This window comes from Coregonus lavaretus (assembly GCF_964263955.1).
Source record: "Coregonus lavaretus genome assembly, chromosome: 19".
Classification (NCBI taxonomy): domain Eukaryota; kingdom Metazoa; phylum Chordata; class Actinopteri; order Salmoniformes; family Salmonidae; genus Coregonus; species Coregonus lavaretus.
The window spans coordinates 33,810,582-33,837,631 of record NC_140006.1 but is presented as its reverse complement, the minus strand read 5'-3'; the positions used below and the strand labels follow the sequence as shown (position 1 = coordinate 33,837,631).

The 27,050-nt window shown below is 43.5% G+C and overlaps 1 protein-coding gene across 1 annotated transcript in view; it reads right to left on the bottom strand.

Annotated features, from left to right (window-relative positions):
• slc44a5a (solute carrier family 44 member 5a) overlaps positions 1 to 27,050 on the bottom strand; it is a gene marked incomplete at its 5' end in the record, with an annotated part of 148,456 nt that overhangs the window by 59,125 nt on the left and 62,281 nt on the right. Inside the window, 2 exons of the mRNA XM_084183250.1 lie at positions 8,695 to 8,768; positions 14,351 to 14,399. Of these exons, the coding sequence (XP_084039376.1) occupies positions 8,695 to 8,768; positions 14,351 to 14,399 (123 nt within the window). The remainder of the gene's footprint in view (positions 1 to 8,694; positions 8,769 to 14,350; positions 14,400 to 27,050) is intronic.

The window sequence follows — 27,050 nt, the reverse complement described above, 5'->3', positions numbered from 1 at the left end:
ACAGTGTGTTTCGGTTAGGGACAGTGTGTTTCGGTTAGGGACAGTGTGTTTCGGTTTGAGACAGAGTGTATAGGTTAGGGACAGTTTGTTTGGGTTAGGGACAGTGTGTTTGGGTTTGGAACAGTGTGTTTGGGTTAGGGACAGTTTGTTTGGGTGTGGGACAGTGTGTTTGGGTGTGGGACAGTGTGTTTCGGTTAGGGACAGTGTATTTCGTTTAGGGACAGTGTGTTTCGGTTTGAGACAGAGTGTATAGGTTAGGGACAGTTTGTTTGGGTGTGGGACAGTGTGTTTGGGTTAGGGACAGTGTGTATAGGTTAGGGACAGTGTGTTTGGGTGTGGGACAGTGTGTTTCGGTTAGGGACAGTGTGTTTCGGTTAGGGACAGTGTGTTTCGGTTAGGGACAGTGTGTTTCGGTTAGGGACAGTGTGTTTCGGTTAGGGACAGTGTGTTTGGGTTAGGGACAGTGTGTTTGGGTTTGGAACAGTGTGTTTGGGTTAGGGACAGTTTGTTTGGGTGTGGGACAGTGTGTTTGGGTTAGGGACAGTGCGTTTCGGTTAAGGACAGTTTGTTTCGTTTAGGGACAGTGTGTTTTGGTTAGGGACAGTGTGTTTGGGTTAGGGACAGTGTGTTTGGGTTAGGGACGGCGTGTATAGGTTAGGGACAGTTTGTTTGGGTTTGGGACAGTGTGTATGGGTTAGGGACAGTGTGTTTGGGTTTGGAACAGTGTGTTTGGGTTAGGGACAGTGTGTTTGGGTTAGGGACAGTGTTTTTCGGTTAGGGACAGTTTGTTTGGGTGTGGGACAGTGTGTTTCGGTTAGGGACAGTGTGTTTCGTTTAGGGACTGTGCGTTTCGGTTAGGGACAGTGCATTTCGGTTAGGGACAGTGTGTATAGGTTAGGGACAGTGTGTTTGGGTTTGGAACAGTGTTTTTGGGTTTGGGACAGTGTGTTTGGGTTAGGGACAGTGTTTTTCGGTTAGGGACAGTGTTTTTCGGTTAGGGACAGTTTGTTTGGGACAGTGTGTTTGGGACAGTGTGTTTGGGTTAGAGACGGCGTGTTTCGGTTGTGGACAGTGTGGTTCTTTTAGGGACAGTGTGTTTGGGTTAGGGACAGTGTGTATGGGTTAGAGACAGCGTGTTTGGGTTTGGGACAGTGTGTTTCGGTTTGGGACAGTGTGTTTGGGTTAGGGACAGTGTGTTTGGGTTAGGGACAGTGTGTTTGGTTTTGGGACAGTGGGTTTCGGTTAGGGACAGTGTGTTTGGGTTAGGGACAGTGTGTTTCGGTTAGGGACAGTGTGTTTCGGTTAGGGATAGTGTGTTTCGGTTTGAGACAGTGTGTATAGGTTAGGGACAGTGTGTTTGGGTTAGGGACAGTGTTTTTCGGTTAGGGACAGTTTGTTTGGGTGTGGGACAGTGTGTTTCGGTTAGGGACAGTGTGTTTCGGTTAGGGACAGTGTGTTTCGGTTTGAGACCGTGTGTTTGGGTGTGGGACAGTGTGTTTGGGTGTGGGACAGTGTGTTTGGGTTAGGGACAGTGTGTTTGGGTTAGGGACAGTGGGTTTGGTTTTGGGACAGTGGGTTTCGGTTAGGGACAGTGTGTTTGGGTTAGGGACAGTGTGTTTCGGTTTGAGACAGTGTGTATAGGTTAGGGACAGTGTGTTTGGGTTAGGGACAGTGTTTTTCGGTTTGAGACAGTGTGTATAGGTTAGGGACAGTGTGTTTGGGTGTGGGACAGTGTGTTTGGGTTAGGGACAGTGTGTTTCGGTTAGGGACAGTGTGTTTCGGTTAGGGACAGTGTGTTTCGGTTTGAGACCGTGTGTTTGGGTGTGGGACAGTGTGTTTGGGTGTGGGACAGTGTGTTTGGGTTAGGGACAGTGTGTTTGGGTTAGGGACAGTGTGTTTGGGTTTGGGACAGTGTGTTTGGGTTAGGGACAGTGTTTTTCGGTTAGGGACAGTTTGTTTGGGACAGTGTGTTTGGGACAGTGTGTTTGGGTTAGAGACGGCGTGTTTCAGTTTGGGACAGTGTGTATGGGTTAGGAACAGTGTGTATAGGTTAGGGACAGTTTGTTTGGGTTTGGGACAGTGTGTATGGGTTAGGGACAGTGTGTTTGGGTTTGGAACAGTGTGTTTGGGTTAGGGACAGTGTGTTTGCGTTAGGGACAGTGTTTTTCGTTTAGGGACAGTTTGTTTGGGTGTGGGACAGTGTGTATAGGTTAGGGACAGTGTGTTTGGGTTAGGGACAGTGTGTTTGGTTTTGGGACAGTGGGTTTGGGTTAGGGACAGTGTGTTTCGGTTAGGGACAGTGTGTATAGGTTAGGGACAGTGTGTATAGGTTAGGGACAGTGTGTATAGGTTAGGGACAGTGTGTTTGGGTGTGGGACAGTGTGTTTCGGTTAGGGACAGTGTGTTTCGTTTAGGGACAGTGTGTTTCGGTTAGGGACAGTGTGTTTCGGTTAGGGACAGTGTGTTTCGGTTTGAGACAGAGTGTATAGGTTAGGGACAGTTTGTTTGAGTTAGGGACAGTGTGTTTGGGTTTGGGACAGTGTGTTTGGGTTAGGGACAGTGTGTTTGGGTTAGGGACAGTGTGTTTCGTTTTGGGACAGTGTGTTTGGGTTAGGGACAGTGTTTTTCGGTTAGGGACAGTTTGTTTGGGACAGTGTGTTTGGGACAGTGTGTTTGGGTTAGAGACGGCGTGTTTGGGTTTGGGACAGTTTGTTTGGGTTAGGGACAGTTTGTTTGGGTGTGGGACAGTGTGTTTGGGTTAGGGACAGTGTGTATAGGTTAGGGACAGTGTGTTTGGGTGTGGGACAGTGTGTTTCGGTTAGGGACAGTTTGTTTGGGTTAGGGACAGTGTGTTTGGGTTAGGGACAGTGTGTTTGGGTTAGGGACAGTGTGTTTGGGTTAGGGACAGTTTGTTTGGGTTTGGGACAGTGTGTATGGGTTAGGGACAGTGTGTTTGGGTTTGGAACAGTGTGTTTGGGTTAGGGACAGTGTGTTTGGGTTAGGGACAGTGTTTTTCGGTTAGGGACAGTTTGTTTGGGTGTGGGACAGTGTGTTTGGGTTAGGGACAGTGTTTTTCGGTTAGGGACAGTGTGTTTGGGTTAGGGACAGTGTGTTTCGTTTAGGGACAGTGTGTTTCGTTTAGGGACAGTGCGTTTCGGTTAGGGACAGTGCATTTCGGTTAGGGACAGTGTGTATAGGTTAGGGACAGTTTGTTTGGGACAGTGTGTTTGGGACAGTGTGTTTGGGTTAGAGACGGCGTGTTTCGGTTGTGGACAGTGTGGTTCTTTTAGGGACAGTGTGTTTCGGTTTGGGACAGTGTGTTTGGGTTAGGGACAGTGTGTTTGGTTTTGGGACAGTGGGTTTGGTTTTGGGACAGTGGGTTTCGGTTAGGGACAGTGGGTTTGGTTTAGGGACAGTGGGTTTGGGTTAGGGACAGTGGGTTTGGGTTAGGGACAGTGTGTTTCGGTTAGGGACAGTGTGTTTCGGTTTGAGACAGTGTGTATAGGTTAGGGACAGTTTGTTTGGGTGTGGGACAGTGTGTTTCGGTTAGGGACAGTGTGTTTCGGTTAGGGACAGTGTGTTTCGGTTTGAGACAGAGTGTATAGGTTAGGGACAGTTTGTTTGGGTTAGGGACAGTGTGTTTGGGTTTGGAACAGTGTGTTTGGGTTAGGGACAGTTTGTTTGGGTGTGGGACAGTGTGTTTGGGTGTGGGACAGTGTGTTTCGGTTAGGGACAGTGTATTTCGTTTAGGGACAGTGTGTTTCGGTTTGAGACAGAGTGTATAGGTTAGGGACAGTGTGTTTGGGTTTGGAACAGTGTGTTTGGGTTAGGGACAGTTTGTTTGGGTTAGGGACAGTGTGTATAGGTTAGGGACAGTGTGTATAGGTTAGGGACAGTGTGTTTGGGTGTGGGACAGTGTGTTTCGGTTAGGGACAGTGTGTTTCGGTTAGGGACAGTGTGTTTCGGTTAGGGACAGTGTGTTTCGGTTAGGGACAGTGTGTTTGGGTTAGGGACAGTGTGTTTGGGTTTGGAACAGTGTGTTTGGGTTAGGGACAGTTTGTTTGGGTGTGGGACAGTGTGTTTGGGTTAGGGACAGTGTGTTTCGGTTAGGGACAGTGCGTTTCGGTTAAGGACAGTTTGTTTCGTTTAGGGACAGTGTGTTTTGGTTAGGGACAGTGTGTTTGGGTTAGGGACAGTGTGTTTGGGTTAGGGACGGCGTGTATAGGTTAGGGACAGTTTGTTTGGGTTTGGGACAGTGTGTATGGGTTAGGGACAGTGTGTTTGGGTTTGGAACAGTGTGTTTGGGTTAGGGACAGTGTGTTTGGGTTAGGGACAGTGTTTTTCGGTTAGGGACAGTTTGTTTGGGTGTGGGACAGTGTGTTTCGGTTAGGGACAGTGTGTTTCGTTTAGGGACTGTGCGTTTCGGTTAGGGACAGTGCATTTCGGTTAGGGACAGTGTGTATAGGTTAGGGACAGTGTGTTTGGGTTTGGAACAGTGTTTTTGGGTTTGGGACAGTGTGTTTGGGTTAGGGACAGTGTTTTTCGGTTAGGGACAGTGTTTTTCGGTTAGGGACAGTTTGTTTGGGACAGTGTGTTTGGGACAGTGTGTTTGGGTTAGAGACGGCGTGTTTCGGTTGTGGACAGTGTGGTTCTTTTAGGGACAGTGTGTTTGGGTTAGGGACAGTGTGTATGGGTTAGAGACAGCGTGTTTGGGTTTGGGACAGTGTGTTTCGGTTTGGGACAGTGTGTTTGGGTTAGGGACAGTGTGTTTGGGTTAGGGACAGTGTGTTTGGTTTTGGGACAGTGGGTTTGGGTTAGGGACAGTGTGTTTGGGTTAGGGACAGTGTGTTTCGGTTAGGGACAGTGTGTTTCGGTTAGGGATAGTGTGTTTCGGTTTGAGACAGTGTGTATAGGTTAGGGACAGTGTGTTTGGGTTAGGGACAGTGTTTTTCGGTTAGGGACAGTTTGTTTGGGTGTGGGACAGTGTGTTTCGGTTAGGGACAGTGTGTTTGGGTTAGGGACAGTGTGTTTGGTTTTGGGACAGTGGGTTTCGGTTAGGGACAGTGTGTTTGGGTTAGGGACAGTGTGTTTCGGTTTGAGACAGTGTGTATAGGTTAGGGACAGTGTGTTTGGGTTAGGGACAGTGTTTTTCGGTTTGAGACAGTGTGTATAGGTTAGGGACAGTGTGTTTGGGTGTGGGACAGTGTGTTTGGGTTAGGGACAGTGTGTTTCGGTTAGGGACAGTGTGTTTCGGTTAGGGACAGTGTGTTTCGGTTTGAGACCGTGTGTTTGGGTGTGGGACAGTGTGTTTGGGTGTGGGACAGTGTGTTTGGGTTAGGGACAGTGTGTTTGGGTTAGGGACAGTGTGTTTGGGTTTGGGACAGTGTGTTTGGGTTAGGGACAGTGTTTTTCGGTTAGGGACAGTTTGTTTGGGACAGTGTGTTTGGGACAGTGTGTTTGGGTTAGAGACGGCGTGTTTCAGTTTGGGACAGTGTGTATGGGTTAGGAACAGTGTGTATAGGTTAGGGACAGTTTGTTTGGGTTTGGGACAGTGTGTATGGGTTAGGGACAGTGTGTTTGGGTTTGGAACAGTGTGTTTGGGTTAGGGACAGTGTGTTTGCGTTAGGGACAGTGTTTTTCGTTTAGGGACAGTTTGTTTGGGTGTGGGACAGTGTGTATAGGTTAGGGACAGTGTGTTTGGGTTAGGGACAGTGTGTTTGGTTTTGGGACAGTGGGTTTGGTTTTGGGACAGTGGGTTTCGGTTAGGGACAGTGTGTTTCGGTTAGGGATAGTGTGTATAGGTTAGGGACAGTTTGTTTGGGTTAGGGACAGTTTGTTTGGGTTTGGAATAGTGTGTTTGGGTTAGGGACAGTTTGTTTGGGTGTGGGACAGTGTGTTTGGGTTAGGGACAGTGTGTTTCGGTTAGGGACAGTGTGTTTCGGTTAGGGACAGTGTGTTTCGGTTAGGGACAGTGTGTTTCGGTTAGGGACAGTGTGTATAGGTTAGGGACAGTGTGTTTCAGTAGGGGACAGTGTGTATGGGTTAGGAACAGCGTATATGGGTTAGGAACAGTGTGTATAGGTTAGGGACAGTTTGTTTGGTTTAGGGACAGTGTGTTTGGGTTTGGGACAGTGTGTTTGGGTTAGGGACAGTGTGTTTGGGTTAGGGACAGTGTTTTTCGGTTAGGGACAGTGTGTTTGGGACAGTGTGTTTGGGACAGTGTGTTTGGGTTAGAGACGGCGTGTTTGGGTTTGGGACAGTGTGTTTCGGTTTGAGACCGTGTGTTTGGGTGTGGGACAGTGTGTTTGGGTGTGGGACAGTGTGTTTGGGTTAGGGACAGTGTGTTTGGGTTAGGGACAGTGTGTTTGGTTTTGGGACAGTGGGTTTCGGTTAGGGACAGTGTGTTTGGGTTAGGGACAGTGTGTTTCGGTTTGAGACAGTGTGTATAGGTTAGGGACAGTGTGTTTGGGTTAGGGACAGTGTTTTTCGGTTTGAGACAGTGTGTATAGGTTAGGGACAGTGTGTTTGGGTGTGGGACAGTGTGTTTGGGTTAGGGACAGTGTGTTTCGGTTAGGGACAGTGTGTTTCGGTTAGGGACAGTGTGTTTCGGTTTGAGACCGTGTGTTTGGGTGTGGGACAGTGTGTTTGGGTGTGGGACAGTGTGTTTGGGTTAGGGACAGTGTGTTTGGGTTAGGGACAGTGTGTTTGGGTTTGGGACAGTGTGTTTGGGTTAGGGACAGTGTTTTTCGGTTAGGGACAGTTTGTTTGGGACAGTGTGTTTGGGACAGTGTGTTTGGGTTAGAGACGGCGTGTTTCAGTTTGGGACAGTGTGTATGGGTTAGGAACAGTGTGTATAGGTTAGGGACAGTTTGTTTGGGTTTGGGACAGTGTGTATGGGTTAGGGACAGTGTGTTTGGGTTTGGAACAGTGTGTTTGGGTTAGGGACAGTGTGTTTGCGTTAGGGACAGTGTTTTTCGTTTAGGGACAGTTTGTTTGGGTGTGGGACAGTGTGTATAGGTTAGGGACAGTGTGTTTGGGTTAGGGACAGTGTGTTTGGTTTTGGGACAGTGGGTTTGGTTTTGGGACAGTGGGTTTCGGTTAGGGACAGTGTGTTTCGGTTAGGGATAGTGTGTATAGGTTAGGGACAGTTTGTTTGGGTTAGGGACAGTTTGTTTGGGTTTGGAATAGTGTGTTTGGGTTAGGGACAGTTTGTTTGGGTGTGGGACAGTGTGTTTGGGTTAGGGACAGTGTGTTTCGGTTAGGGACAGTGTGTTTCGGTTAGGGACAGTGTGTTTCGGTTAGGGACAGTGTGTTTCGGTTAGGGACAGTGTGTATAGGTTAGGGACAGTGTGTTTCAGTAGGGGACAGTGTGTATGGGTTAGGAACAGCGTATATGGGTTAGGAACAGTGTGTATAGGTTAGGGACAGTTTGTTTGGTTTAGGGACAGTGTGTTTGGGTTTGGGACAGTGTGTTTGGGTTAGGGACAGTGTGTTTGGGTTAGGGACAGTGTTTTTCGGTTAGGGACAGTGTGTTTGGGACAGTGTGTTTGGGACAGTGTGTTTGGGTTAGAGACGGCGTGTTTGGGTTTGGGACAGTGTGTTTGGGTTTCGGACAGTGTGTTTCGGTCAGGGACAGTGTGCTTCGGTCAGAGACTGTTTGTTTCGGTTTTGTACAGTGTGTTTCGGTTAGGGACAGTGTGTTTGGGTTAGGGACAGTGTGTTTGGGTTTGGGACAGTGTGTTTCGGTCAGGGACAGTGTGCTTCGATCAGAGACAGTGTGTTTCGGTTAGGGACAGTGTGCTTCGGTTTTGGACAGTGTGTTTTGGTTAGGGACAGTGTGTTTGGGTTAGGGACAGTGAGTTTGGGTTAGGGACAGTGAGTTTGGGTTAGGGACAGTGTGTTTCTGTTAGGGACAGTGTGTTTGGGTTAGGGACAGTGTGCTTCGGTCAGGGACAGTGTGCTTCGGTCAGGGACAGTGTGCTTCGGTCAGAGACAGTGTGTTTCGGTTAGGGACAGTGTGTTTCGGTTTGGGACAGTGTGCTTCGGTTTGGGACAGTGTGTTTCGTTTTTTTTGGGACAGTGTGTTTCAGTTAGGGACAGTGTGTTTCGTTTTTTTGGGACAGTGTGTTTGGGTTAGGGACAGTGTGTTTGGGTTAGGGACAGTGTGTTTGGGTTAGGGACAGTGTGTTTGGGTTAGGGACAGTGTGTTTGGGTTAGGGACAGTGTGTTTGGGTTAGGGACAGTGTGTTTGGGTTAGGGACAGTGTGTTTGGGTTAGGGACAGTGTGTTTGGGTTTGGGACAGTGTGTTTGGGTTTGGGACAGTGTGTTTGGGTTTGGGACAGTGTGTTTGGGAAATATGTTTGGGTTTGGGCCACTGTGGCATTATCATTACTTACAATTAAGATTTCTAAACACAAGGCTTCTCATGTAGCGTCTCCATTTTTATTGCTTGTTTACACTGTTTTGTTTTGAACGTAACAGAACTTTGACTCAACTAGGACAATGAAATAAAGGATAATAAGAACAATGCTAGTCTCACATTGGCATACTTCTTAGACATGTGGGAATGCGAGACAGCTGGATATCGAGTTTCGTCCAATGCATGTAGACCTATACGTCATGAAAAGTTGTGAGTTTCCATGTATAGACATCCTGACACTGTCCTAGTAATATATTGGTTACGGTCCACTCACCCACAGTCCCCAGTGCTATGTATCCGAGGATGACGATGACGAAGATCACACAGCAAAACACGTCTGTGCAGCTTCTGTAGAGAGGGAAAAAACAAAGAAAGGGAGAAAGAGAGGTAGATACAAAGAGAATCTCAATTGCATACTCCTCAATTGCACACTACTTCTCAAAACCCCTCTGACCTTCTCCTCCAATGGGTTTTGAGGAGGAGGCAAGGAGAGACGACGCGAGGAGTGTGAGATAGATTCTCCCATTGAGATAGGAAGAGAGAAAGAAGTAGAAAACTGTCAATATCCTTGAGGCTTTCAACATACCCAGAAAGAGATAAACGAGAGGAGAGAGAAATGAGAGAGTGGGTGTAAAGAGAGAGAGACAAGAGGAGTGGAGATAAATACCCATCAAGGCCTTGCTCATTATTCTGGTAAAGATCAAACAGCAGCAGAGGGGACAATGGTGATGATGAGATGCTTTCCCAATGGAAATTAAATATTAACCTCAACAATCTGCTGCTTTGACTCCCTCTAGACACATCACATTCCCATACTCTCTTTCTCAGGGTTTGGCAATCGGAATGGCTCTTGCAGTGTGTATACCTGTGTGTGTGTGTGTGCCAAGTGCTTACATCTTTCTATCCAATCGGGAACTGGATTGTGTCACATATCCACAAAGAGTAGTGCGTGTGAGTGTGTGTGTACACATGTGCGTGTGTAGGAGAGGGGGTACCTGTAGTATGTTGTTTACACGTGTTCCGATCCTGATTATTGTTAACGTGGCCTCCAAGAAATCATTGACTCAGCGACCTGTCTAGCGTCATGTTTATTGTGTCTTTATCAGCTTATATGTCAATTGAATGTGTAGAAATCCCTCCCCGGCCTCCCAGCTGACTACTTATAGAGCACTGAGGTAATCGCTGATTACTCCATGTTGATTGGTTGGGATTGACCACAATAAATGAGTCATGTCCCGCCATGCCCAGCCATGTCCATTCATGTCCAGTCATCTCCAGCCTCTCTCTGACGTGATAGTTAAGACCTCAGTTAAGTCTCTTTCACCAGCAACGAGACTCTGGACTCTGGAGAGCCTAGAGGCAAGACGTTACCCTTCATTAGCTGAAGACCTCATTGGAATGTCCCATTATAATCCAGGTTAGTGGGTTACAACCATAGACCATATAAACAGACCATGACTGTCAGGTTGTGTGTTCAGAGAATAGAGACCAGGTTGTGATTGGCGGCACTGGGACACTGGGACACTGGGATCGGACTGTTAGAGGGTCATGTGTGTCACTGAGGTTATGTTGCAGCGTCAGTGAGAGGCCTGGTGTTAAGCTGTGTTGAGCTGCACAGCAGGCTTTCACAAACATACAGCCCAACCCTCCCTACTACTCCCCAGCACTCAATAATTCAGCCTTTAGCTGAGCTCAGGCAGCACTTTCCCCAGGTCTAACAGACATGCTGAGACACAGAACTGCACACACACGCACACACAATGTGGTGAGCAAGAATGTGAGGAGTGGTGGGACAGGTTGAACTTAACTCTGTGTCTTTCCTAATCTAGCAGAACCATTGTTCCTCTCCTTCTCCATGTGAAATAAACCCTCCTGCCTCCGTGTTGATATTAGGTCTGTCCGGACTAGTCAGTGTTTTCCTGCTCTGTTTATGCAGTCCTGTCCTTTCCAATCCTCTGGAACGACCCTGCATGATGCTGAATCTGCTGCGCTGCACATTCTGTCCTCTCCTCTTAACTCTCATTCACCAGCTGTTGAGCAGAGTTAAACGCACGGACATTAGAGCAGAAACCTTAGCTAAACTCAAGCAGGGAGAGATGGAGGAGAGGAGAGAGAAAGAGTGTGTTTGTGTGAGAGAAAGAGAGATAGAAAGATAAATAATTGTTCTAAAAACCCTGAGGACCCTCAACAGGGGTGTGCTGTTCGCTAAATCGTTATCATGAATTGAAATTTCACAGGATAGTTTGGAAGGAGAGAAACAGTCAGAGTATGAGAATTGATGCGACCTGGGATTCAATAGCCTGGTCCCCGATCTGTTCGTGCTCTTTTACCAACTTGTGGCAATGAGTGACAAGCAGTTGGAAAGAGAACACAAAACAGATCTGAGACCAGGCTAGAGATTCAATAGTCGACTGGTTTAATCTACGGCCATCTCTAAAATACCTTCATGAAACGACTCCATATCTCTCACTCAATATAGACATTGAAGAGACTGAATTAATCTTTCTAGTTTTTGATTAAAACCGCTGATCCATTGATCCTGCAGGACTGCTTTATGTCTCTGAATCGGAACTCGGTTAATGATTCTAACTATGGCTGTGAACGGTAATGAGAAGTTGATTAATGATTCTAACTATGGCTGTGAACGGTAAATTGACAGCTGGTGAAAAATGGTCTTGAAATTATAACTGCACAAAACAAGAACATTTCAATATATTTGTACTGTATGACTTTAAAACAGATAAACCACTTACATATATTTCTTTGACTTTAAAATACCAAATGTTCATCAAACAGGCTAGGTTTTCTGCATTCTCTATTTGCGCTAGTCTACTGTAAATGACTGGATAAACGGACTAGACATAACAACTTTGCCACTACCAACAAACTGCAAGTAGTACGTTTGCCATGGGTCTCTTTAGGACAAAAGATAAACAATAGCATTTACTGATGAAAGGGCAAGCGACTCAAGCAAATGTCTCCAGGTGTGAGTCAGGAAGTCTCTCCTACATCTGCCTCCTACTTTGTTAGAGGTGAAAAGCAATTTGAACTGGTAAAGCTGGCAAACCAGCACACTAAAGCAGCAGCCTCACTGCTTTAACATAAAAACTAACTTGGTAGGCTCCCATCCACACCCACATCCAGATGAATACACTGAGTTAAGTCCACAGCTTTGCAAAAACTCTAAAAGATAGTTTTAGTCATCTGGGGAGGATCTCTGTATTGCTGGGTAGCTGGAACAAAGCCAGTGTGTCATCAATAGTTCCTTTAGCTAATAAGATATGCACTGAGGCCTGACATTACTGCTGGGGTGAAAACACTGATACAGAGAAATCCTAAAAGAATCAAATAGAACAAGATAAAAGCTGGATGCCCGGAAACTTACTGTGTAGCTATAAAAAAAATAAAAAATAAAGTAATTGAATTATTTATTCCTCAGTGTAATTTCTGCCACCATAAGATCTTCACAAACAGCACAGCACAGCACAACACACACACACACACACACACACACACACACACAATCTATAATTACATCTCTGCAGCTCCCTGCTCTGACTAAGGGAAGCATTCAGTAGAAGTTCAGAGGAAGTGTTAAAATGGCAGAATGAATTTCTCACCTTCTCTCTGGGAATAACAGCAATTATCTACCACTCCATTCCCCTGATCACCAATTAACAACATAGAATCCCCGCAACACAACTCCTTCAGCAGAGTCCTACAACAAGACCCATCACTCCACCCACTTTCAACACCAATACACTGCAATCCTCACAACACAACAAGCCACTCCAGCCTCTTTTTTTCAGCCACTCTTTTCTCCTGGATGGGTTTTGTCAGTGAGGTCTAATTAAGGATTTAAAGGGTCCTCCTCATTTCTTATTTAAACATCCAACTCTGCTCCGCTCCCCGCCACCCATCTCTGTCTGGGTTAGTGGGGCTCTTCTAGCCAGCTGACCTGGTTCCAGTTCCAGCCGGTTGGAACTGCAGCCACACTGATTGCAGCCAGTTACCTGAGTTTCTAATAGCCATCGATTTCCTCCCTGTTTTTCTCCCTCTTTTCTTTAACATGCTTTTATCTGTGAGGCTGTCAGACAGGAGGGAAGGGGGATTTGTTTTCTCTCCGGCTTCTCTCAGGTTTAATGCTCTGTCTATGAGATTGGTAGGGAAGGGAGGGTCTGTATCATCGAGTGAATGTTGGCTAGAGAATCTCAAATGTTTGGGTTTGGTTTATAATGGAATGGAGGTTTGGTTACCGCTTCTGACAGTGTTGTTGTAATGTAGTGGCAAAGAATTGTATAATATGGATGGGATTAGAATAGATATAGAACATTTATATCTCTATGGGTAATAGTCTGTCTGAACATTTTGAAGCACCAAATCCTAGTATTGACTACTGTGTTATAATCTTTAGTTATTTCACCAAAGAATAATCTCTTATATTATCTGAAATGTAAGTTAAACAATTGGTCGACACTGGGTTAAGCACAACTGGCATTTCAGAGGGTCTGTATGATTTGAGGCTTAGCTCAAAGTAAATATTAGCTTTAAAGTTAGTATTAGCTATAGCCTATAAATGTAATTTCCATGACAAAGTCATTTTCATTTCAGTCAAAGCAGAGATCAGAGCAGACCATGGGCTCTGTCTCAAATGAAACCCTATTCTCCAATTAGTGCACTACTTTTAAAGGGTAAGGGACATTGCCCTTAATTCATTGAAGTCTTCTATTCTATATCAAAATCAGACACTAGAAGGATTCTAACATTGATGTGTAGTACATCACCAAAGCCCTAGAACATGTGTACTACATCACCAGTGGGACAGCCCTTTGGTAGCACACTCTCCTTTCATAATCACTCCTAGCTATTGGGTGTGTTCAAGTAGTAAGGCTAACGAAGCTGACTGTTGATGAAAGTCGATGAGTGAAGTCGGGGGAGGTGCATCTGTGACAGCCAAAAGTCTGACACTGTTTTCAAACAGCAAGGCTCAGATCCGCATGGCAGTGTCACCATAGCTGCTATTGTTTATAAACGTTCTTCTTTATAAATGTTGAAATAAACTTTTCAATACCCCCATATCATACACTCACAAACTGAAAACATAACATGCAAATAATTGGTTAGAGAGAGGTCTCAAATATCACTTTCATTTGTCTCCCTTGTAGCTTTAGAATTGCGGCAAAGTTGGTTCCTGTTTCAGTGATGTCTTGGGCTAATGATTGGTTGACAAATAGCGCCTCCCACAATGCAAGTGATGGCTGCATGGTGGGATTAGCGACTTGAAAGCAACTTCATAAAAAAATTATCACATGGTTTTTGTAAAGTTCATGCAGTCGACATTGTAGGCGCAAGTCGGAACATTTTTATCCCCATAACGCAACACACTTTGAAAGGTGGTGACCGACGATGGTCACCGACTAGACAAAATGTATACGCTCGAACGTGACCATTGGCAGCAGTGTAGTGAAAAGGTAGCCTCACAAGCCGCCTGATCTCGCAAGCTTACATTAATGTTCGCTCGCTAGATCAGGCGGCTTGCAAGGCTAGTGAAGGGGCACTGAATCTATATGAAAACACTCACTGTCTGGAAATAGGATTACACATTCTGATGCACTATCTTAATTTTACCCTGCTTCTCACAGCAGGAAAATAATCCTGCAGCAACAGGAAATGTGAATTATTATGTGGATTATAATTAATGGACATTTTTGCAGGGTTTGATACATTTTTTGCTAGTCTGAAACGTTCAACTTTTTAAACCTTGAATACACTACAATTTGCATTTGCTGTTGTGCAGGAACATTCTCTGCAACAACAGAGTGATCAAATTAAGATAGCAGATCTGTAGCAACAAGCCCTCAGTCACAGCAATGAAACAATCAAGACGCACTGTTAAACTGTGATAATGAAAATAAAAAGTGAAACATTACCTGTTGCGGATTGGTCCTCTAAATGTTGGGTCAAACTTGTGTGGTTCTCCTGAAAAATAGACATTTCCACATTAGTCAAAGTGATAAAGTGATACAAAGAACAACGATACGAAACATGATTAAGCAGGTGTCAGCTAAGCTAACTCAACGGCCAAACAGCAAGACCCAAAGCATGAATTTGTCCATAGACCAGGAGTGGAGAAACTCTGTAGTGGAGGGTATTGGTCTTTGAATAAAAAAATAATAATATGTAGAGAAGTTCAGGACCAGTGACCTGGAAGACTTTGGGGAGAGAAGACTGAGCTGGGTTTGAATTGATTGATTGATTGATTGAATTTATTACAAAACAATTTAAATACATACATAAGGGCGCTCCAGCCACATTCAATTTAAGAAAATCATCAAGGATAACAAAATAAAGTTAAAAGCTTATTTCCATTATGGTCCTTTTGGAGGGGGAAGGGGGATGCAGCAAGGTGTTCTGAATCTGTCTCCGCCGGTATAGTTCCACTTGGTAGGAGTGTGAGAGATTTGGTGTGTGGAGAGAGTAGTGTGTGGGAGCGCGCGAGAGGTTAAGAGATTGAAGCAGAGAAAGAGTTTGTGATTCTGGGCAATTAATTCACTGTGGGTTGTTGTAGGTGACTTTTCTGAGTTTGTGTTTTCACTCAGGTGTGTGAATGGCTGTCCTTCTTCCTCCTCTTGTCTGAATAATGCAGTTGGACTTTGCAGAGTGAGTTTTTTCCCCCCCCTTACATTACCAGGTAAGTTGACTGAGAAGACATTCTCATTTACAGCAATGACCTGGGGACTCATTACAGGGGAGAGGAGATGAATGAGCCAATTGGAAGTGGAGTATGATTAGGGGGCCAGATTGGGAATTTAGCCATGACACCAGGGTCAACACCCCTACTCTTACAACAAGTGCCATGGGATCTTTAGTGACCACAGAGAGTCAGGACACCCGTTTAACATCCCATCCGAAAGACAGCACCCTACACAGGGCAATCACTGCCCTGGGATATCTTCTTTTTTTTATCAGCGGAAAGAGCACCTCCTACTGGCCCTCCAACACCACTTCCAACAGCATCTGGTCTCCCATCCAGGAAACCAACCCTGCTTAGCTTCAGAGATGAGCCAGCAGCAGGATGCAGGGTGTTATGCTGCTGGCTAGTTTGTGCATTGAAAATCTGGCATTTAATCTATTGGACTGGTGTGGAAAAAAGAGAGTGCTCATTCAACACAATTATTTCACCTCAAAGCATAAACAAAATATTCAGTTGATTGGCAGACAACATTTTGCAGAATGAACACCTCAATTCAAGGTGCCTTTAACTTCAAGGTGCCTACAATGACATACCCAAATCTAACTGCCTTTAGCTATTCTTGATATCATTTGAAAGGAAACAATTTTAAGTTTGTGGAAAGAAGAATATAACACATTATATCTGTTAAAAGATAATACAAACAAAAAAACATGCAGTTTTTTTTTTGCTTCATCTTTGAGATGCAAGCGAAAGGCCAGACAGTGATGTAGGATTCTAGATGTAATTTAGATGTTGTCCACCAGATGGCAGCATTGTGTGTGCAACGTTTCAGACTGATCCAGTGAAGAATTACATCACTACACAATATTTTGTATCAAGTCTGCCAGGAGTTTTCCCAAATGTGCCGAATTGGTTTTCAAGTATATAACTATAGAAAACATACAAAAATGCTATGGTAATACAAAATATAAGTTTGCACACTCCCAGGAATATCGTAAATGATGGATCATTAGCTTCCCTACAGAAAAGACACTAACCTTCACACATCTAGATGGCCGGGTGGGGTGGGTGTGGAGTCAGAGGTCAAACTGTAGAACCCAGTTTCTACATTTGAATATAAAAATAGATTTTTCAAACAAAACTACACTACATTTTATCTCTGGGACCCTCAGGATGACAAATAACAGCAAGATTACTGAATGTAAGTACGTTATTTACCTTCAGAGGTGAATGTACCAAACCAATGCCGTGATAAAAGTGTTTTGTTGTTGTGCACTATCCTCAAACAATAGCATGGTATTTTCTTTTGCTGTAATAGCTACTGTAAATTGGACTCTGCAGTTAGATTATCAATCATTTAAGCTTTCTGCCCATATAAGACATGTCTATGTCCCGGAAAGTTGGCTGTTGTTTACAACACCATTCTAGTCACATATCGCATATTGAGCAACAACCGTCCCGTATAAGGGACACCAATCATGTAGAGGTTAAAATAACTACTGCCATGCAGTACCTAAACTACAGTATACATACTTACTGCTGTCCAGCTACCTTCAAACTACTCCACCGGATAACCAGCATCTCCAACAGCATTCATTCCACCGTGAAACAACATGAAGCCTGACCCAAGATGGAGAGTAGGTAACTGAATAATCCACATTTGTCAAGATTCAGTGAAAGCTTGTGTAAGCTACTGTAACTCTCAATAACTGGCTCAGTATGTGCGTTGTCCCTCCATACAGTCTGCTAAGCAGATGGAACAGAAATAGGCCAGATAGTGTTACTCTAATTTCTTATTTATCACTCTTTCATGAACTGTTAAATCCGTAAGGGTATCAAAAGAGAATAGGCCACTGTGGAGAGTGTGGGAGTTGATTATCTGGTTTGCCTGGCAAGGATCCTAGTTCTCTTTGTATTTCATTGTGATCTTTTCAGAATATGAGTAGGATCAAGAGATTTTCCTGACATATTGACATTCCTCACGTGACCTTCGACAGACATTCCTATTCACGAAAAAAACACTAACACTCTTTTTCTCTCAATTTCTGTCTGTCTCTCCTCCTATCCATCTTAAAAGCCACATCCCCCTCTTTTCCCTCTCTCCTTTGCTCTCTTATCTGTCTCAGCCAGTCTCAATACCTCAGGCTTACCTTGGAGTGGCTGTCAGCAGCAGACATTGATTTTTCTAGCCTAGACAGCTGACCTCCTGACCAAACTGGGGGGGTGGGGGGGAGTGTGTGCATGTGTGTCTGCGCATGAGTCTGCGTGTGCACTTGCATATATGTGTGTGTGTGTGTGTTTATTCATTTGTATGTGTCTGAGCGCATGTGTGATTATTCAAGCGTGCACTGTTAGAGCTAGAAACATAAGCATTTCGATACACCCGCAATAAAATCTGCTAAATATGTGTTTGACCAATAAAATTTGATTTGATTTGATATGTATGTGTCTGTGTGTGATGCATCTAGAATCTCCAGTAGACAGGCAGAGAGAGGCAGAGAAAGAGCAGCAATATTGTGTTTACTCCAGTCAGGCAAGACTACAGCAAAGAAGCATGGTGACACTATTGGTCGGATGTGCAGGTCCAAACCCTGCCAAATGCCTGCTGGCCTGGCCTACAGACCCATATCATCCTTGGATTGAACTTTGTATGTGGCTAGGGAGAGAGCCTAAGCGTCTATTCAGATTGAAAAGAGTTGTAGCAGAAGCACAGCAACAAGATTTCAATTTACATAATACAGTGCTTCAGAAATTATTCACACCCATTGACTTTTTCTACATTTTGTTGTGTTACAGCCGGAATTTAAAATTGATACAATTGAGATTTTTTCAGTCAATGGCCTACACACATTACCCCATAATGTCAAAGTGGAATTATGTTTTTTGTAATTTTTACAAATTAATTAAAAATTAAAAGCTGAAATGTCTTGAGTCAATAAGTATTCAACCCCTTTGTTATGGCAAGCCTTAATATGTTCAGGAGTAAACAAGTCACATAATAAGTTGCATGGACTTGCTGAGCGGTCTTTCAGGTTATGTCAATATAGGACTCGTTTTACTGTTGATATAGATAATTCTGTACCTGTTTCCTCCAGCATCTTCACAAGGTCCTTTGCTGTTGTTCTGGGATTGATTTGCACTTTTCACACCAAAGTACGTTCATCTCTAGGAGACAGAACACGTCTCCTTCCTGAGCAGTATGACGGCTGCGTGGTCCCATGGTGTTTATTCTTGCGTACTATTGTTTGTACAGATGAACGAGGTACCTTCAGGCGTTTGGAAATTGCTCCCAAGGATGAACCAGACTTGTGGAGGTCTACAATGTTTTTTTCTGAGGTCTTGGCTGATTTCTTTTGATTTTCCCATGATGTCAAGCAAAGAGGCACTGAGTTTGAAGGTAGGGCTTGAAATACATCCACAGGTATACCTCCAATTGACTCAAATTAGGTAAATTAGCCTATCAGAAGCTTCTAAAGCCATGACATCATTTTCTGGAATTTTCCAAGCTGTTTAAAGGCACAGTCATCTTAGTGTATGTAAACAAAGTAGATGTCCTAACCGACTTGCCAAAACTATAGTTTGTTAACAAGAATTTTGTGGAGTGGTTGAAAAACAAGTTTTAATGACTCCAACCTAAGTGTATGTAAACTTCCGACTTCAACTGTATGTCCTTTCTAACTCAGTTGCTGGAGAGGAAGGAAACCGCTCAGGGATTTCACCAATGGTGACTTTAAAACAGTTACAGAATTTAATGGCTGTGATAGGAGAAAACTGAGGATGGACTGAGGATGGATCAACAACATTGTAGTTACTCCACAATACTAACCTAATTGACAGAGTGAAAAGAAGGAAGCCAGTACAGAATAAAGATGTTTCCAAAACATGCATCCTGTTTGCAACAAAGCACTAAATTAATACTGCAAAAAATGTGGCAAAGCAATTCACTTTTTGTCCTGTATACAATGTGTTATGTTTGGGGCAAATCCAATACAACCCATTACTGAGTACCACTCTCCATATTTTCAATCATAGTGGTGGCTGCATCATGTTATGGGTATGCTTGTAATCGTTAAGGACTGGGGAGTTTTTCAGGATAAAAAAGAAATGTAATGGAACTAAGTACAGGCAAAATCCTAGAGGAAAACCTGGTTCAGTCTGCTTTCCACCAGACACTGGGAGATTAATTCACCTTTCAGCAGGACAATAACCTAAAACACAAGGCCAAGACAGTGAATGTGCCATAGTGGTCGAGTTACAGTTTTGACTTAAATCTGCTTGAAAATCTATGGCAAGACCTGAAAATGATTGTCTAGCAATGATCAACAACCAACTTGACAGGGCTTGAAACATTTTTAAAGAATAATGGGCAAATGTTGCACAAAAAGCTGTGGAAAGCTCTTGAAGACTTACCCAGAAAGACTCACAGCTGTAATCGCTTCCAAAAGCGATTCTAACATGTATTGACTCAGGGGGTTGAATACTTATCTAATCAAGATATATTAGTGTTTTATTTTTCATTTTTTATTTTTTACAAATGTTAGAATTTTTCATCCACTTTGACATTAGAGTATTTTGTGTAGATCATTGACAAAAATTGGCAATTAAATCAATTTTAATCCCACTTTGTAACACAACAAAATGTGGAATAAGTCAAGGGGTGTGAATACTTTCTGAAGGCACTTTTTGTACATAAACTTTTCAATTTACATTAGCAACGGAATGTCATGTGCCGAGAGAGGGTTTGGGTGCTTTGCAACAGACAGCTCAAATTTACCGGATATATCCCAGTATAGCCTCTAGCGAGTATGCATGCTTTTAACCCTAAAGAGTCTAAACCTCTAGATGGTGATATCTACTACGCTAACATATGGAATTGTTTTAATATGGTCATAAGATGGACCCTTTAGCTATTTGATTTAGAGTTTTAGGACCCCTGTAGGTATCCCCATAATGTGTGATGAAACATTGCATTTGGCCTTACTGCTATCAGCCCATAGAAACGCATTGAATAATACATTCATACATGGCAAAAAAGATAGTCCCAAAATAAATCAAAAGTAAGTATGGTTTGAGGTGTCTGAAATGCATCAGAGAGATATAGGAAAGAATCAGGTACAAAAAATACAAATAAAATAAAAACGCTGGTTCCCCAAAAAACGATTTGAGTCTATTCATTTTCATTCATTTTTTACCGCACTGTGAAGCTTGTGGGCGTCTTAGAGCAAAACAACCAACATGTGCAGACAGTTAAAGGGTTTATTTTCTTGTCCGTACACTCATTACATTTTAGCTTAAAGAAAAGCACAGTTAGTGCTAGCTAGGTAGCCTATCAAAAAATAACAATTATTCCTCTCATATGAACATAGAAGTACAGTATCATGACTCTCCCTGGGTGAGGATCAAAGGCCTCCCATCAGTTTGGCAAATGGCCGACAACAACCAGACCCTCCTACCCACAGGGGGCTGTGCCGGTCCTGACACCTTAATACTGCCATCAATTAGAGAGGAGAATCTATCTCTGGCAAAGGGATGCCTTTGTTTCAGAGACTTTTTGCCGCCAAAAACTTCAACATCCAACAATTTTATTTATTTATTTTTTATTTCACCTTTATTTAACCAGTTAAGCCAGTTGAGAACAAGTTCTAATTTACAACTGCGACCTGGCCAAGATAAAGCAAAGCAGTGCGATAAAAACAACAACACAGAGTTACATATGGGGTAAAACAAAACATAAAGTCAAAAATACAACAGAAAATATATATACAGTGTGTGCAAATGTAGCAAGTTATGGAGGTAAGGCAATAAATAGGCTATAGTGCAAAATAATTACAATTAGTATTAACACTGGAATGATAGATGTGCAAGAGATGATGTGCAAATAGAGATACTGGGGTGCAAATGGGCAAAAATAAATAACAATATAGGGATGAGGTAGTTGGGTGGGCTAATTACAGATGGGCTGTGTACAGGTGCAGTGATCAGTAAGCTGCTCTGACAACTGATGCTTAAAGTTAGTGAGGGAGATAAGAGTCTCCAGCTTCAGAGATTTTTGCAATTCATTCCAGTCATTGGCAGCATAGAACTGGAAGGAATGGCGGCCAAAGGAGGTGTTGGCTTTGGGGATAACCAGTGAGATATACCTGCTGGAGCGCAGACTACGGGTGGGTGTTGCTATGGTGACCAATGAGCTAAGATAAGGTGGGGATTTGCCTAGCAGTGATTTATAGATGGCCTGGAGCCAGTGGGTTTGGCGATGAATATGTAGTGAGGACCAGCCAACAAGAGCGTACAGGTCACAGTGATGTGTAGTGTATGGGGCTTTGGAGACAAAACGGATGGCACTGTGATAGACTACATCCAATTTGCTGAGTAGAGTGTTGGAGGCTATTTTGTAAATGACATCGCTGAAGTCAAGGATCGGTAGGAAAGTCAGTTTTACGAGGGCATGTTTGGCAGCATGAGTGAAGGAGGCTTTGTTGCGAAATAGGAAGCCAATTCTAGATTTAACTTTGGATTGGAGATTCTTAATGTGAGTCTGGAAGGAGAGTTTACAGTCTAACCAGACACCTAGGTATTTGTAGTTGTCCACATACTCTAGGTCAGACCCGTCAAGAGTAGTGATTCTAGTCGGGTGGGCGGGTGCCAGCAGCGTTCGATTGAAGAGCATGCATTTAGTTTTACTAGTGTTTAAGAGCAGTTGGAGGCTACTGAAGGATTGTTGTATGGCATTGAAGCTCGATTGGAGGTTTGTTAACACAGTGTCCAATGAAGGGCCAGATGTATACAAAAACATGAACATTGGGACAATATATTTCAACATCCAAACGTTGGGAATGATGAGAAATGGAATATGGAAAATGTATGTCTATTTTGGCATTATAATTAAAACATTGTGACTTGAAGAGTTTTTACACTGTGGATATCAGGGTTACATATTTTACCTTGTGTAGAAAATATCAAGGAGGAAGACAGTGTTTTCGTGAAGATAGGAATGTGATGAAATCATAGTGATGATAATATATTTGCCTCATAACTAGCCACGCCCAAGGGAGCTCAGAGAGCGTGTCAGTATGACGGAAACGCCCCTCTTTACTAGAGTGCATAAAAGATTGAGATAAGAATTATCAAATCAGACTAGACGGACCTCAAGCTGCAGCTTTTGTCAATATTGGTCCCGAAACTGAAAATCAACACGAGGTGAAGACGACAAAGTTGCCTCCAATAACAATCAATGTTATTATAATAATACTTTTGGCAAAAATGTTTATTTTCAATTTACAATCTGTAGAAACAATGAGAATAGAAAGGTTCAGAACTTTTGTAAAACATCACAGTACAGTTGAAAAATATATGGCAAATAGAAATCCTATATGGATGGTGTTCAGAGATAGATGAGTGGTGTTGAATGGACTAATAACAACTAACAACAACTAATAACAAGATAACTAATAATGTAAGCATACTGTGTCCATAATAAGTATATAGGTTGTAGGTTGGGAGCTTTTGTGAAAGAGCACAGTTAGAAAGATATGGCATATAGAAGCAAACCGGATGGACATCATGAAAATGATCGGAGAGGTTGAGAGTAGAAGAAGTTCAGGAGAAAAAACAAACAAAATATAATTATTGTAAAATTGACTGTGTCCATAAAATGTATATAGTAAGTATAAGCTGGAAGTAGAGGCCTAAGCATTGTTGTTCACTAGTTTACTCCAATTAGGGAAAGGGTGGTGGGGTTGGAAAGTAATAAAGGGGAATATATAAAAAAAGGATATGTACAGTGAGGGAAAAAAGTATTTTATCCCTTGCTGATTTTGTACGTTTGCCCACTGACAATGAAATGATCAGTCTATAATTTTAATGGTAGGTTTATTTAAACAGTGAGAGACAGAATAACAACAAAATAATCCAGAATAACGCATGTCAAAAATGTTAGAAATTGATTTGCATTTTAATGAGGGAAATAAGTATTTGACCCCCTCTCAATCAGAAAGATTTCTGGCTCCCAGGTGTCTTTTATACAGGTAACGAGCTGAGATTAGGAGCACACTCTTAAAGGGAGTGCTCCTTATCTCAGCTTGTTACCTGTATAAAAGACACCTGTTCACAGAAGCAATCAATCAATCAGATTCCAAACTCTCCACCATGGCCAAGACCAAAGAGCTTTCCAAGGATGTCAGGGACAAGATTGTAGACCTACACAAGACCATCGCCAAGCAGCTTGGTGAGAAGGTGACAACAGTTGGTGCGATTATTCGCCAATGGAAGAAACACAAAAGAACTGTCAATCTCCCTCGGCCTGGGGCTCCATGCAAGATTTTACATTTACATTTTTAGTCATTTAGCAGACGCTCTTATCCAGAGCGACTTACAGGAGCAATTAGGGTTAAGTGCCTTGCTCAAGGGCACATCGACAGATTTTTCACCTAGTCGGCTCGGGGATTAGAACCAGCGACCTTTCTGTTACTGGCACAACGCTCTTACCCACTAAGCTACCTGCCGCCCAAGATCTCACCTCGTGGAGTTGCAATGATCATGAGAACGGTGAGGAATCAGCCCAGAACTACACGGGAGGATCTTGTCAATGATCTCAAGGCAGCTGGGACCATAGTCACCAAGAAAACAATTGGTAACACACTACGCCGTGAAGGACTCTCTCTCTAACTCGCCATCTTTTGTAACAAGTGTCATATTGGGTTAGTCCGCGAGGGACCCGTTTTCATTGTATTAAGTTTCTAATCCCTACCTATACCGTGTACGAGTTTGTATCTTGTGTTATAATTTTTTATTAGTTAGTAAATAAATAATTAAATCAATTTGTGTGGTACGGAATGATCAGTAAATCCGGGTTCGTGCAGACTTAAAGACCCTACGACTTTCAGAATGAGACTGATATGAGGTAAATTATTAATAAATGACTGTTAAATGATAAGAGATCTAGATATCTTTAGAGTTAATTCGGGAAACGGTAACTCATTAAACAACTTTTTCCGTGGTGCCCCAAATTCCTAATAAGTTAATTGTTACATGATTAATTGAATCTAGTAACAATTAAACATAGTAGGTAATTATTCAATAAATAATAGTAATCACAATAATGAAAGTCACGTCACAACAACAGTAGGCCTACCTTACAACATTAGAACAAACCAGGCTTCATTTTTATCAATAATGAAAATGTTGTAAAAGCCAATTTTGACTGAAAACATGGGTAATTCACTGAGGAGTTGAGATCAGCTGTTTTAAGTGGCTAAGTGCAACTTAAGTTTTTAAGCTACTGCGACAATTTCAGAATGTAACATGCTGCAATTTCAAGTCAAAACTCAATATAACAAGTCTCAAACATAAGAAAAATGTCTATACATTTCAGCTGTCTCAAAATAAAAGTATATTCTGGGTGCACTCGCTTCCATGCCCGCCTGGGCGTGGAAAAATGCTTTGGGCCGGGGACTTCGCCTTGCCAGCGTCTCAGGGTGGGTGGGGGCGAGCGTACTCACTGACCAGAACACCCACGTTGGGAGCGGCCATTTGTATTTTTTAAATTCTTTTTTTAAATGTTTTTTTTTAAGTAATTAAAAAAAGTATATTCTCAGGATTTATTTCAATACCTCTCCAGAATCTCATTCAACTGTCTCATCATCAAGTGTGGCAAGTGTCTTCACTGACATTTTCAACCTCTCCCTATGTCACGGTTTCGGCCGAGGCTGCCTCTCTCCCTTGTTCGGGCAGGCTTCGGCGTTCGTTGTCTCCGGAATACTAGCTGCCACCGTTGTATGTTTCATGTTCGTTTGCTTTTGTCTGTTTGTTGTCACACCTGTTCTCGTTTAGCGTAATTAGTGTCCTATAAGTTTCTCGTTGTGTTTGTCTAGTGTTGTGTGTTATTGATTTTGGTCTGTCGTGTGTTGGGCTTATTTTCGCCCTTTCGCTCGGTTGAGCTTTCCTCCACTGCGTTGGAGCGTTACGCACCTGTTAGTGCACTTTTGCTTATTCGCCTTTGTGCGTATTTTTGCCTTCGGGCAAGTGTTGTCATTTTTCCTGTTTGGAGATTTACTAAAGTTGTTTGGACTATCCTTCGGTGTTCTGCGTTTGATTGCACCACTACACCCACCTACAGCACGCGTGACACCCTAACCCAGTCTGTAATACCTACATGTTTCAAGCAGACCATCATAGTTCCTGTGCCCAAGAACACCAAGGTAACCTGTGTAAATGACTATCGCCCCGTAGCACTCACATCTGTAGCAATGAAATGCTTTGAAAGACTGATCATGGCTCACATCAACACCATCATCCCAGACACCCTGGACCCACTCCCAATTCGCATACCGCCCCAACAGATCCACAGATGACACAATCTCTATTCCACTCCACACTGCCTTCTCCCACCTGAACAAGAGGAACACCTACATGAGAATGCTGTTCATTGACTATAGCTCAGCGTTCAACACCATAGTGCCCTCCAAGCTCATCATTAAGCTCAGGACCTTTGGACTGAACACCTCTCTCTGCAACTGAATCCTGGACTTCCTGACGGGCCACTCCCAGGTGGTAAGGGTAGGCAACAACACATTCGCCATGCTGACCCTCAATACGGAAGCCCCTCAGGGTCCCCTCCTGTACTCCCTGTTCACCCACGACTGCATGGTGGCGCACAACTCCAACATCATCATTAACTTTTCTGATGACCCGACGGTGGTTGGCCTGATCACTGACGACGATGAGACAGCCTACAGGGAGGAGGTCAGTGACCTGGCAGTGTGGTGCAAGGACAACAACCTCTCCCTCAACATCAACAAGACAAAGGAGCTGATTGTGGACTACAGGAAATGGAGGGCTGAGCACGATCCCATCCACATCGAAGGGGCTGTAGTGTAGCAAGTCGAGAGCTTCAAGTTCCTCAGTGTCCAAAACACTAAGGAATTATCATGGTCCACACACACCAACAGTCGCGAAGACGGCACGACAACCCTTCTTCCCCCTCAGAAGGCTGAAAAGATTCTGCATGGGCCCTCAGATCCTCAAAAGGTTATACAGCTGCACCATTGAAAGCATCTTGACTGGCGGCATCACCACTTGGTATGGCAACTGCTTGGCATCCGACCGCACGGTGCTACAGATGGTAGTGCATACGGCCCAGTACATCATTGGGGTCATGCTCCCTGCCATCCAGGACCTCTATCCCAGGCGGTGTTAGAGGATGGCCCTAAAAATTGTCAAAGACTCCAGCCACCCAAGTCATAGACTGTTCTCTCTGCTACCGCACGGCAAGTGGTACCGATACCGAAGTCTGGAACCAACAGGACCCTGAACAGCTTCTACCCCCAAGCCATAAGACTGCTAAATCGTCTGTTAAATATTAACCAATATCTACCTGGACAATCTTTTTTTGTACTAACTCTTTTAACTCATCACATACGCTGCTGCTACTGTTTATGATCTATCCTGTTGCCTAGTGACTTTATCTGTACCTACAGTGCCTTGCAAAAGTGTTCATCCCCCTTGGAGTTTTTCCAATTTTGTTGCATTACAACCTGTAATTTAAATGGATTTTTATTTGGATTTCATGTAATGGACAAACACAAAATAGTCAAAATTGGTAAAGCGGAATGAAAAAAATAACTTAGTTTCAAAAAATTCTAAAAAATAAATAATGGAAAAGTAGTGCGTGCATATGTATTCACCCCCTTTGCTATGAAGCCCCTAAATAAGATCTGGTGCAACCAATTACCTGCAGAAGTCACATAATTAGTTAAATAAAGTCCACCTGTGTGCAATCTAAGTGTCACATGATCTGTCAGTATATATACACACCTGTTCTGAAAGGCCCCAGAGTCTGCAACACCACTAAGCAAGAGGCACCACCAAGCAATCGGCACCATGAAGACCAAGGAGCTCTCCAAACAGGTCAGGGACAAAGTTGTGGAGAAGTACAGATC